Source organism: Monodon monoceros, unplaced genomic scaffold, assembly GCF_005190385.1.
Source record: "Monodon monoceros isolate NGI ecotype Baffin Bay Population unplaced genomic scaffold, NGI_Narwhal_1 Super_Scaffold_12, whole genome shotgun sequence".
Taxonomy (NCBI): Eukaryota; Metazoa; Chordata; class Mammalia; order Artiodactyla; family Monodontidae; genus Monodon; species Monodon monoceros.
Genome location: NW_021703768.1, coordinates 127,392,609 through 127,406,252, shown reverse-complemented (window position 1 = coordinate 127,406,252; position 13,644 = coordinate 127,392,609). Strand labels below are relative to the sequence as shown.

General features: G+C 43.7%; 1 protein-coding gene across 8 annotated transcripts in view; it reads left to right on the top strand.

The window, feature by feature from the left end:
- The window catches only part of SLC36A2 (solute carrier family 36 member 2), a 74,939-nt gene that overhangs the window by 34,461 nt on the left and 26,834 nt on the right, over window positions 1–13,644 (top strand). For 3 of the 8 annotated variants that reach the window (XM_029218354.1, XM_029218352.1, XM_029218353.1), the window contains 2 exons: window positions 4,181–4,416; window positions 11,798–11,963. In XM_029218354.1, the coding sequence (XP_029074187.1) occupies window positions 11,800–11,963 (164 nt within the window). In that variant the 5' untranslated portion in view covers window positions 4,181–4,416; window positions 11,798–11,799. The other 5 variants (XM_029218358.1, XM_029218360.1, XM_029218356.1 and 2 more) reach the window with 4 other exon arrangements.

The window sequence follows — 13,644 nt, the reverse complement described above, 5'->3', positions numbered from 1 at the left end:
CTTTTTTTTTTTTTTAAGGTAAGGTACTAGTTTTATCTATCTATCTATTTAATTATTTATTTTTGGCTGTGTTGGGTCTTAGTTGCTACGCGCAGGCTTTCTCTAGTTGCAGTGAGCAGGGGTTACTCTTCGTTGCTGTGCGTGGGCTTCTCATTGCAGTGGATTCTCTTGTTGCGGAGCACAGGCTTTAGGCGCGTGGGCTTCAGTAGTTGTGGCACGCGGGCTCAGTAGTTGTGGCGCACAGGCTTAGTTGCTCCGCGGCATGTGGGATCTTCCCGGACCAGAGCTCAAACCCGTGTCCCCTGCATTGGCAGGCGGATTCTTAACCACCTCACCAACAGAGAAGTCCCTCACTATTTTTTAATGCCCAAACTTCATAGCATAAATATATCTCTCCCACTATAATTTTTCTGTACAATATTTATTTAGGAAACATTTACATTTATGTCCCCAGACTCAATACAACAGGTTTAACAAAACAATCTGTGAGAAATATCTTGAGATATTTCTTACACTGTCTTACATCCCAGACACAGCGAAATGTTAGAATCCCACACAGACAGCCTAGAACACAGAACAAATGTCCACAAAGAGGATATGGAAGATGTTACTGTAAACAAAGCAACTTTTTGTAACAAGCACATTAATTTGTGTTCAGAATCACATTGTAAGCATTTATAGCCTAACATCAGTTAATTACGTATATAGTGACACTCTACTGAGTTTTAGTTATGTTTCAAAAATTGGCTGAGTGTTTGGGTTGATGTGTCATGTGACATAATCTTTCCAATTCAAAATAATAGGAACTTGATTATCAGGCATGTTTGCACAGGTCAAAATTTTAGGAGCAGGTTACTGATATTAAGAAGGGTTTCTTTTCCCCACAACAACTAGGTATTTTGTTTTTAGGGAAAAACTGTAATAAGGGCTCTCATTCAACTCAACCTAAAGTAAATGGGGAACAAAAGGAGACTGTATGAGAAAGATCTTGGGAATGTTCATGGAACGGTCAAGCCCCAGGAAGAATCCTGAGGCAGTCAGAGGTGGGAGCAGACACACCCAGGAGTCAGGTCATATCAGGGCTTCCCGAGCCTCTGCTCAGGTTGACTCTGTGTATTGGCTTCCTTCCTTCCTTTTGATGTGAACGAACTCTATCCACAGCTCTTGACTTTTACTTTTTACCAGAAGGAAACTAATCTGATGATGTCTGGTCCCAATAATCTAGGGAAGGGGCTTCCCTGGTGGTGCAGTGGTTGAGAGTCCGCCTGCTGACGCAGGGGACACAGGTTCGTGTCCCGGTCCGGGAAGATCCCACATGCCGCGGAGCGGCTGGGCCCGTGAGCCATGGCCGCTGAGCCTGCGCGTCCGGAGCCTGTGCTCCGCAACGGAAGAGGCCACAGCAGTGAGAGGCCCGCGTACCACAAGAAAAAAACAAAACAAAAAAACAACTTCATTTAGAATTTGACTTGGGAAAGTTTGTCAAAGATAACAAAGGGTTTTAAAACACTTGGTCAAATGGGATCGCAGGTCACTGTGAAATAATACTTATTCATTCAACCAAAGTGACAATAAAAGATTTTAAAGACAACTATAGAAAGTTATACCAGATTGCTTAAACGGTAAAGAAACTTTACAATATGTTACCAAAAGCAGATCAGTATTCTAAGAAAACTTTGTTCTCTTAACATAGAGAGAAAACCGAATTCTAGTTTTTGTACCAGCTTACTTTTAATATTAAAATTTATTTGCGCAATTAAATTTCACTATTATCCAGTCTTTCTTTCTTTTTTTTTCCCGAGAGAAGGAAGGATTAATTATTACTTGCAGCAAGTAAGGAGAACACTGAGGATCTTTTCCACAGCAGTGTCTCCCTAGACAGCTAAACTGGGGACATTTTAAGCTAAGGGTACATGCATATTCATGAGGGGGCTTCAGCAGAGGAAAATCCAGCATAGAATTGGGGCAGAGGTTGACAGAGTGCAAGCTTTAGTTGGTTGAAATCAAGAGGTTCCACATCATCATTCTGTCCTCCATGTGGGTGGGGGACCCTCAGTTCCTGCAGAACTCAAAGATGTATTATTATGTATATCCTTCGGGAGGAACTAAGACTCTGCTTTACCACCACACGGTTGTTTGACTGCCATTTCTCTGTTCCTGCATTCCTTTGTTCCCTTAAGATCATTAGTTACTGAGAACTATTCAAGGACAAGCATTGCAGCCAGGCTTAGATCACAAAATTAGTGCAGGAAAGAAAGTGGGGCATGAGAGGGTGGTCACATCCCACCCAGGTCTCAGGCGAATCCCTAGGATGGCTGCTGAGTATGGGTTCTTGGCTCAGCACAGGAAAGAATTCAAGGGTGAACCAAAGTGAAAGAAGCCTCATTCAGGGAGATAGACACTCCACAGACAGAGTGTGGGCCATCTCAGAAGGCGAGAGGCCAATATTAGCCAGTCTTGACCACGTACAAAACTTTTCTTGGGTTTCCTTTCCCACAAACCTTCTAAAACTTTCTTTTTCACCTTGAGATTTTGTCCTGTGTTTTCCCTTTCTTTGTCTCTCTCCAGGACAAAATTACTTTCTTTTCTCTTAGCAAAATGCATTTCCATTCCGTATACCTTTTCCTTTCATATAAAAGTGTTTTCCTTATTTTCACTTAATTTCTAGTGAAAACCAAGAAGGAAGCAATTATGAACTGTCTTTTACATTAGCGTTCTATAGATTGGTAAACTTATAAATATTATTTATGATTTTTTTAATGTGCTATTTTTATAGAAAAAATTCACTGTAGCACCCTGGTGCTACACTGAAATTTCAGTCCTAAATATCTTTAGCTTCTCTTTAAAAGGAAGCTTATGTTCAGTAATTAATGTTTCAGTATCTTATTTGGGAATGATCTAGATATTTAATGAACTTCCATCATTTAACTTAACTTAGCAAAACTCTCAGGTTTCAAGTTACCAAAAATCTGGAGAAAGTTAATTTTAAGTAGACATACCATAACATGTAAGTATTCTTAAAGAGATCACCTGAAAGTTCTTACCCCATTTATATCTATTTAATTCACTTGTTCCCAACAATTATGTTTAGATTACCCATGAAACTTTTATGAGACATTAGACCAACTCAGCCATCATTCTAAGCTATTTTTCTTACCAGTGAATTTTATTTATTTATTTTAATTGATCAATTAATTAATTAATACTTTATTTTTGGCTGCGTTGGGTCTTTATTGCTGCACGCAGCCTTTCTCTAGTTGCAGCACGCGGGGGCTACTCTTCATTGCAGTGCGTGGGCTTCTCATTGCTGTGGTTTCTCTTGTTGTAAAGCACGGGCTCTAGGCGTGCAGGCTCAGTAGTTGTGGCTCGCGGGCTTAGTTGCTCCGTGGCATGTGGGATCTTCCCAGAGCAGGGCTCAAACCTGTGTCTCCTGCACTGGCAGGTGAATTCTTAACCACTGCACCACCAGGGAAGTCCTTACTGGTGAATTTTTTTTTTTTTTCTTCTTTGTGGTACGCGGGCTTCTCACTGTTGTGGCCTCTCCCGTTGTGGAGCACAGGCTCCGGACACGCAGGCTTAGCGGCCATGGCTCACGGGCCTAGCTGCTCCGTGGCATGTGGGATCTTCCCGGACTGGGGCACGAACCCGTGTCCCCTGCATCGGCAGGCGGACTCTAAACCACTGTGCCACCAGGGAAGCCCCTTACTGGTGAATTTTGTAAGAGAGATAATATAACCTTATTTGACTTTTAGTAAACCTGTATTAATTAAACCAACAAGCTCTAATAACAAATATTAACTTAATATTGAATATTTCCTAGATCATGTGAACTTGAAATTCATTTGGGTTAGTTTCTGTTACATTTAGAAATATTTAATTTGTAAGCACTTTTAAGTCAGTTAAATAGAGCTCTTTTATAAATTTGATAATACTATCTGAAGGTAGAGACATATCACATGTATAATGGACACACAGAATATAAACAGACATTTTCAGAGATCTCATAGCTTCATTTTAAAACTTAGTCATGAATCAGGTATTAATGATACAGTTTAAACTTACTAGTTTATAAATAACCGTTGGAATAAGTTAAATTTATTTGCTTAGATGACTAAGGCTTTTTTACTATTTGTGGAGAAGACTTTTTAATCTTATTTTTATTTATTTACTTTGGCTGCTCCAGGTCTTCGTTGTGGCACACAGGATCTTCACTGTGGCATGCGGGATCTTTAGTTGTGGCATGCAGACTCTTAGTTGTGGCATGTGTACTCACTTGTGGCCTGCAGGCTTAGAGCATCCTGCGGCATGCACGCAGCATCTATTTCTCCAACCAGGGATTGAACCCAGGCCCCCTGCATTGGGAGCGCGGAGTCTCACCTACTGGACCACCAGGGAAGTCCTGTGGAGAAGACTTTTAAGGTTTGTATTTGTTCTTAATAAATCTTTATGGAGACTGTGAATTAAGATTTTGGGTGAGGGAGACTTTCTAGCAGTTTGAGTTTTAAAACCTTCTTTTTCCCTTTTTTTTTTTCCCCCTTTGGTTTCAGGTTCTATCTGATTGAGCTAATTAGGCTCAGTCTCAGGTTATTGTGGGCTATATTTACATTTCTGATTTGTATAGATTTGCAAGACAAAGATACCTGCTTTTAATTCCCCCAAAGAACTGGTCTGCCACCTAAATTATATCAGAAGATTGATTTGCTAGACTACATTTTCCTTAATTTGATTTTTTTTTTAATATCAGCAAGTAGATTTCCCACTAAACTGAAAATCAAGGGCTCTGTGTTCTAGAACTTTAGGATTCAATTTATTATGTTTCCAGAAGTTTGCACAAAGCATTCAACAAAGGCCCACTTTCTGAGTGCACAAGTTAAACCCAGAGCAATTTACCGTAGGGGAAAAAAAGTCTCCATTATTGCTTTTATTATCCCCTGAATATTAGCCCCCAGTTTTTACTTCATATTGTGTGGGCTCTGGTAACTCTCTTGGTTTCTTTTAGTATTTTAATTAATATTGATTGGGGGGCAGATTTATACACCTTGTCTTCTAGTACCAGGAATACTGTGCAAGTATTCCCCAGTGAGACATAATGTCTATCCCACAATATAATTAGGCAAAAGAGATGTAACCATCTTACATAAAGCCCTTCAATTTTTATCAACTTTCATCTCAATTTTATTAGCTCTTATACCTTTAACTTTAGCTCCATTAGGACCCATTAACAAGACTTGGTCTTACATTGAGTCTCAGAAACTTTCATTTTTATCCCCTGGCCATTTTACCCATTTTTGTGTAAAAGGCTTTGGGGTCCACAGTGATGGGTTGAGCCAAGGGACTCAGGCCCTTTTGTCAATCTTTTAACTTGATTAATTGATCTAACTGTTGCCCCAAGCAATTGCTGCTCAAGTATCTCAGTGTAATTTTCTTCCAGCCTTATAAATTTTTTTGAACTGGGGTAAATAGAGCAGACCTGTTTGGGTCCCTTTAATGTTGGGGGGGAATGCTAATAGGGTCTCTTTGGCTCATCCAACTTTAGGTGGTGTTGTATCAAAACCTTTGTTTTAATCCCATCAATTCATTTTATTTATCCCACTGCTTAATAACCATCTAAAGATTTCCATCCTGTTGGGAGGAGTACTTTTAAAATTTCCACCTTGTTGGGGAGAAGTCTCTTGACTTTCTCCTCAGCTTCTTCTTTGTTAATCAACCTAATTAACATTAATTAATCTAATATTTTTATTAGCATCTCTAAGACCCATTGAAGGGAAGCCAAGATCACAAATAAGGCTTCCTAAACCACTTTTTGTTTGTTTAATTTGTTTTAAATTAAGGGTGTTCTTAAGATTAGCTGTTATATTTTTTGTATCCACCTTCTAATTTGGTCTTTCCATGGTACCAATAAAACAGCTATTTATAAGAGAACTCTCTAAAACTTTACCAATTTAGAAGTTTCTCCAACTTAAAGGATCCATTGTCTGGCCATTGATGAGTAGTATTTTAATAGCAACTCAAACCAACATGACGCAAGAGTCATCCTCAAGAGAGAATTCAGAGGATGTGTTACCGAGTCCAGGCTCACTCTGCTTGCCACACGACAGGCCAATACATCGGGAGACGAGGTGTTGAGGCAAGGAATAGCGACTTTATTTGGAAAGCCGGCAGACTGAGAAGATGGCAGACTAGGGTGCCCCAAAACCATCTTATCAGGGTCTGGATGCCAGTTTCTTTTATAGAACAGAGAGGGAGAAGAGGTGAGGAAATAAAGTAAAAAGGCCATTTATGTTGCAAAATAGGAGGGGATGTGTTAATTTCTTCTTTTCTGCAGCCATTCACAGGTGGGTAGGGTCAAAATGTCTCTGTGAGCTGAGCAAAGACACTTTGGTACCCTGTGGCAGGATGCTTACAGCCTTAGACAGTGATTATAATAACAAAAGCAATGAAAAGCAAAGGTTAAAGTAAAACAAACAGCTCCAACATGGATTCAGAATTGGCTCTTCCCTGTTACAGATGCAGCCTTCACAAGATCCAGAAAGTTTACTCCCCAAAATAGTTTAAGAAAGTAAAGGCCTGCATTGTAGAGGCGATGCAGCAAAGGCTGAGATGACAAAGGCTCCTTATGGGCTGGGACCCCTTCTGATAAATTTCCCTGAAAACTGGCACAGTTAAAGAGACTGCTCGGAATCCCAGTCTATTTGACTGACTGCCAAATGTATGTATACCTTCTGGATGGCAGAGACCAAGCTCTCGAAACACAGAACAAAATGCCTAAAAAGATCAGTTAGAACATTTACATCTTAAAGGCATGGGGAGAGAAATGCAAGTTTCTCCTTTACTGGGGAAAGAGGAAGCAGCAGGAGGCAAAGGTGATGAAAGAGAGAGAGAGATGGCATCTGGGTCAGGCAGTTCATATAAAAGAGGATATGAGGGAGGAGCAGAGAGTGAGGCAGGGTTAAATTAATGTTAGCAACTTTTAAAAAATTCTGATGTTGTTTCAAGCAATTTTTTGGTTGATTTCCCACAAAGAAGTTAGTTTATCATTTCCTCTTCCAGAAGTTTTAAAATACCAATCAAAATAAGCATTCCATTCAGTCTGCTCTTTAACTGTAGACACACACACAAAAATTAATTTTGGAACGTGAAAAGAGCCCCAATTTGGCCATTTTAGGTTGAGGTTTCCTTTAGTATATTTTCCCCAATTAAGTAAGCATTTGTGAGTATAATTTTCACAGGTAGCATACATGAACCAAGCTGGGGTGTTAGCTGGAGGTTGGCAATCTGTTGCTCCTTTTTTTTTTATTTTGAAAGCTTTGTTTCCCATTCTGGGTTGGTTTGTCAGGATGAACTGCTACGGATGATTGTGTGGTGGGCCAAGGTGCTGTCTGTGAGCTTAACTCCTCTAGGTGTCACCCTAGAGTCGTTTCAGCTCTTTTACACGTCTTGGCTTTTCCCTTTGGCAATCTAAGACCGCCGTGGTTGCTCAGATCACTGAGTGGCCAGCTCTTATACGTGGTTCCCCAAAGAAGCAAGTTTTTTAAATTAAATAACTGGGTTTCCCTATGGGACTGCTACCTGGTATGAGGACTTGCCTCCACCACTCCTGCAAGTTTCTCAGTTGCCTGAGAAAGCCATTGCTGGCCAGGAGGAGATGTCCCTTTTCTTCTTCAGAGCTGAAAACTCTCATGTAACATTTTTACTTTTATTCTGACAGACTCAATTAAAGTAACCAATTCGAGGGAAAATAACAGGTCAGTCTCCTACCTAATCACTCAGTCTGAACCTACTTAGTATTTTTCAACTGGGGCAACCCAGGTACCTCTTCTTGAAACTAAGTTCAAGGAAGACCTACTCCTCACAGGGAGGGGTTTATCCACCACCATATAAAACTTAGGATCATCAGCCAATAACGGGAGATCCAGGACCGAGGAGAGACTCAACCAAATTCATCTGGAATCACGACGAGGCAGACAGGCACAAGGGGCCTCTGCTAGTACCAAGACTCTGGATCCTCATAGAGTTCAAAGGAGAAAAGTCTTCTCTGAATCCTTTCATGGTCACCAAAACTGTTGACTGAAAGAAAAATGCACAACGTAAAAGTTGCGAGTTAAGTTTTATTCAGGGACCTTACTGAGGACTGTAGCCCAAGAGACAGCCTCTCAGATACCTCTGAGGTATCTTATCCAAAGAGCTAAGGGAGGCGCCAGGGTATATGAGTTTTTCTGCTGGAAAAACAAAAAAACACATAGTCAAACATCAAGAGATAATCACAAAGAACACACATCTCAAGCTAACAATTTTAGTGTTTTTCTTTGTATGGGAAGATGCAAGCATCTGAGTTCATTGAAATTATTCTTTAGATACGCATTTTAACTATCTAGAGCCAGTCAAAGCACAGAATGCTTCCTGAATTTCCTTCAGGGTGAACTGTCAGTGGGCGACTGCAGTGGCTAATGGCCTAATCCTTGCAGAACTGGAATGGCAGGCCCTAAAATTCATTTGGAAATTTGATTGATGCATGAAACCCCAAAGTCTTGAACCACATAAACTATGTACATGGGAGGGTTTTGTTTTGTTTTAATTCTAGAGTTTCTACTATGCACTAGGGATATAAGGGAACATGGGAATAACTAAACTACAGCTTCAGAGGCTTGGATTCAAATCAGAGCCCTGCCTTTAGGCAAGTGAAGTAAACTTTTCTGAGCCTCGGTTTCCTCATCTAATGAGGATAATAAGAGTGCCTACCTTATGTAACACACTTAGTCTAGAGCTAGGCACATGTGAGTGTATTATCATTTTTATCTAGGCAACAGGAGAGCCATAGTAAACAACCACAGGCTATGGAAAGGTGGCTGAGGAAACAAGGATGGGGTAATAAATTCCACCTGAGTATCGGTTTCATTGTTGTTTTTGAAGTCCCTAACTTCCAGCCCAAAAGAGTACTTGTGTTCATTTCCACCAGATTATATTGGGTTGGCCAAAAAGTTCATTCAGGTTTTTCCGTAACATCTTACAGGAATCCGAACTTTTTGGCCAACTCAGTACAACCTCAGGCAAAGCATTCCCCGGCTGTCTGCTTCAGTTCTCTAGTCTATTAAAGAGGGGCAATTCTTCCTAGTCCATAGAGTAGTGGAACTCAAACTCTGGCCAGTATCAGAACCACCTGGGGAACTTGGTAAAAATAGAAAGGCTCGAATTCTCCCTACTTCAATAAGTCTGGGTCTCTGTGTGCTTTACTATCTCCCCAGGTGATTCTGATAACACACCAACTTTCCAAACTGCGATAAAAGAATAAAAAACACAAGGTTCTCTGTTTACTTTAAAGGGTCATAAAGATTCTCGTTATTTAAATCCCATTTGTTCCACCTTCTATGGAGAGGTCAGGCAGTTCAGGCTGTCCTCACATAAGTTGTATGTGCCCCAACCCAAAAGGAGCTGGGCCTGCATCTCAGCATCCAGTGGGAATGAAAAGCACAGGCCCTGGGGTCCTCAGTCCCTTGGAGGCCCTCTATAATCTAGTACCTATTTCACCAAGGGGGAAAGGGGAGCAATACCTTTCCCAGGATCACAATGGTAGAGCTGTAGTGGAACCCAGAGCTACAGTTGCCTGGACCAGTGTTAGAAGGGCTTATTTTGGAGGCTCTCATCCTGGAAGAATCCCCTGCTGACAGGTGGTACAACAAGTTGGAAGCCTGCAGGCTGTGCCCCTGCAGGTTTTCTTGTAGGTGATGATATCTGGGAAGGGCCCCAGCCAAATTCTGATATTCTAGCAGCCCTGTTCCCAAAGGCTTGAAGATTAACTCAGGTTTCTTCTCCAAACCTGGAGAGGAAAGCAAGAACTAGTCTTTTTGTTTTTTTTTTTTTTGGCCGCACCACATAGCTTGTGGGATCTTAGTTCCCTGACCAGGGATTGAACCTGGGGCCACCACCGCAGTGAAAGCGCCAAGTCCAAACTACTGGACAACCAGGGAAGTCCCAAGAACTATTCTTTTTTTTTTTTTTTTTTTTTTTGTGGTACGCGGGCCTCTCACTCACTGTGTGGCCTCTCCCGCTGCGGAGCAAGTCTCCGGACGCGCAGGCTCAGCGGCCATGGCTCATGGGCCCAGCCGTTCTGCGGAATGTGGGATCCTCCCGGACTGGGGCACGAACCCGCGTCCCCTGCATCTGCAGGCAGACTCTCAACCACTGCGCCACCAGGGAAGCCCCCAAGAACTATTCTTATATCTGAACATCTCAAGACAATCTTATTTACTGATCTTGTTGCCTGAACAAGAAAAAAGATCTATCGGTGGATCAGATCTGAGATTAGCATCGCATTATGGAATCTCTGCCGCCCCACAGGCCAGGAATACTGCCACGTAAATGGTGCTGGACAAGGGAATAGAGGATGTTTCTCAAACCACAGTGAGTGTTTCAGTTGATTCAGGGCAAGAAACTTGAAGAGTGGGGCAAGGATTCAAACCAATAGGTCAGTGTAGTGGTCAAAGCCTCAGCCTTCAGAGATAGAAAGATCTGACTAGGGCAGAGTTTGGGCTCTGCAGAGGATTTGCTGTGGCCTTGGGCAAGCTATTCTTTACTTCCCTGAGCCTCAGTTTCCACATCTGTAAAAACAAAATAACAGTGCTACCCAGAGAAGTAGACAGGCTTTGTGGAGTCTGAAGCTTATACCACTGGGAAGGGGATTGGGGGTAGCAGTAAGGGGTGGAGAGAGCCTCTTTAAGAAAAAGAACACAAAATTACAAATTCAAAATTGCATGTAGGACCTTGGAAAGGGTCCCGTGTGAGGGAGGGGCCCAGACAAATCTGTCTCGAATGCTACCAGTTAGCTGTGAGACCATTTAAATAAAGCTCGTGGCAGATGAGATGATGACGTGGGGAATGGTGTGGCTTGAGTAAATGCTATAATTTTGAGGGAGGAGGAAATTTTGGCCCATTCATCTGTCACTGAAGCAGAGATAATGACAGAGAACGGAAACCTCCAAAGCCTTCTTTAGCAGCAGAGTTCTGTCCTGACTGCCACATGTGACCTTAGGCAACTCACACCCTCTCCTGCGGCCAGAGCTAGGCTAAGGGTTGAACAATCTCTGCCTCTCCGTCCCTTTGCAAAAGAATCCCCACTCCTCTCTCCCTGGAGCCTCACAGAAGCTAAGAAGCAGTTCGAGGTGAGTAAGTGCTCCTTTTTTTCCAGCTTAAGAAAGGGAGCTCCCAGAAGGATGCCTTAGAGCAGGCATGCAGCCAGTGAGAAGCGGAGCCCCTGCCCCAACGGAGGTGGCAGGGCGGGATAGATATTCTCTTGGATGTAGAAATAGGTTATTGGCTAAAAAGCCTGACGCGTTGGGCTCTCGTCCCTACTCTGTCACTTTTTTAGCTATGTGACCTTAGGCAGGTCCCTTTAGTTCAGAGCCTGATTTCCTCATTAGTTAATTTATAGGACTAAGTGAGAAAATATAGGTAAAGCACTTAGAAGAGCATCTATCCCTTAGTGAAGTGATTAATAAATAGTAGTTATCAAAATGATCAGTGTCGTAGTTGCTGTTGCCGTTACTGTTGCTAGGTAAGCGGGGATGACTCCCTCCGCAGTGCCCTCCCCTCCTCTCCTCCTCCTCCTGGCCATTGCTCCTCTTCCACTGGGCTTCTTCGGGGCAGGAGGCGCACCCTCCGGCGGAGGTGGGCGGGGCCTCGTTCCCGCTTGGCCAGCGCCTGCTAAGGGCACAAGCCGCAGCTGAGCTGGCGTTTGCACCTGACTGGACACCTTCCTGTTCAGTGCAGACCCCACCATCACCGGGAGCCCTCTCTTTGTGAACAGCCATGTCCATGACAAAGAGTGCCGGGGGTCCCCAGGGAGCTGTTGACCTCAAACTGGACCTCAAGCCCTCTTCCGAAAGTGCCAAGAAGTTGCAGAACAAGGATTCCAGTTTCTTGGATGGAAGCCCTTCTGAGTCGCCAGACTTGGAAACGACCAAGGGCATAACGTGAGTGCTCTTTTCTGCCATCCCCAGTTCTGCCTTCCAGCCTGGAAGCTTGCAGTGGCAAAAACCCTGAGGCAGGTGTGTCTGACCCCCAACCCATCATGCAGCCTTGGGGAAACCAGAGCTGCAAAAGGTACAGTCAGAGACTGAGTCAACTTGAGAACTTAAAGGGGCAGGAGGGGAGACTGTCAGAAAGCCCTTAGGATAGAGTGTTGTAGCCCCCAACATGTGCAGGTGGGGAAACTAAGGCAAGTTACCCCAGGCCACGCACTGGCTCATTGGCAGGATGGGGGCTGGACTCCAGTGCTGGCCCTAGAGTCTGTCTGTTTGTTTCTTTTTAATTGAAGTATAGCCCTAGAGTCAGTTTTGCTCCTGGCCAGTCCTGATAATGTCCGGGAGAGGGGCAGAATCCCCAGCCTCTTGGTGGAGAAGGTGACACTTGAGCTAAAACCACAGACAACCAAGCATTGCCTCCTTCCTGCAGTTACCCGGGCCTGTACTTCCATTGACCACTGCAGTGACAACATCAAAAGCACAGTATGTAGAACAGTCTAGTTTCTTCCACCTCCCTGGGGTATGTTTGGGGGGCAGTGGGGGGGTCACTCATGAGGCTTTCAGACCGTGATAAGGAGAGGTATACTGAAAGGGTTTCGGCAGGGAAGCCAAGCTCCAGCTCCCTTCGCCTCCACCATTCAAGCAGCGTGGCTAGTTCACTGAGGAAAATGGGAGGGGCGACTGGCTGGCATGGTGGTCAGGTTCCACAGCTTGATGACGAAAATGTTGACCCTGTCGGAGTAGTGGAAAGGTCACTTGCATCCAAGGTGTGAGTCTGCTCCTTCTTTCTCGAAGCCTCAGTTTTCCCCATATGCAAAATGGGGACACATTGTGAATTTAAGGAGGTTGCCTGTGGCAGTTACATCTGAAAGGTTGAGTGTTGTGTGGGTCGGGGGAGAGTGTGCAGCAAGGAGGGAGAAAGAGGCAGGCAAAGCTCCTCCCACTGCCACCCTGTGGGACCATTCAGGGATGGACACAATGAGTGACGTTATGACCGGGTTCACTTGCCCCAGGACTAGTCCCCCAGGGTTGCTAAGAATTCAGGATCCTGAGGGTGAGATCTCCAGGCCTTGGGGCCATCCACTACTGAGGTGGGCTATTTCTCCATCGGAGGCCTTGAGGGAACCAGTCCTGAACGGTTGGGTTGGAATAGTGACATCTTATGGAAAAACCCGAACGAAATTTTCGGCCAACCCGATAAGATATGGTTTGATGGCAACTTTAGCTACTTAAGAATCAAAGAAAGAAAGCAAGTCAGAACTAGCTCCTGGCTTGGAGGGAGGTAATAAACAGGTTGGGTAAGCATGGTACCTATGGAGTTAGCTCACGGGGGTTTGAATTCCTACTTTAGCTACTTACCAGCCTGAGCAAGTGATAGAACGTAGTACTCTAGTTTCTCCTCTGTGAGATAACAGTTGGCTCCTTCCCAGGGTGGCTGCAAAGACAATTTGTGCAGGAAGCCCCCAAGCTTAATGCCCGTAAGCCGACTACTGTGACTACCGTGACGTTCTGAAGTCACCAAAGGAGTTAAGGCTAGAACCCAGGTCTCCTGCCTCCCAGCCCAGTGCTTTGCACAACTCACCACATTATTAAGTTGTCTGAGTGGCCCAAAGTTAAATTCAGATTTCCT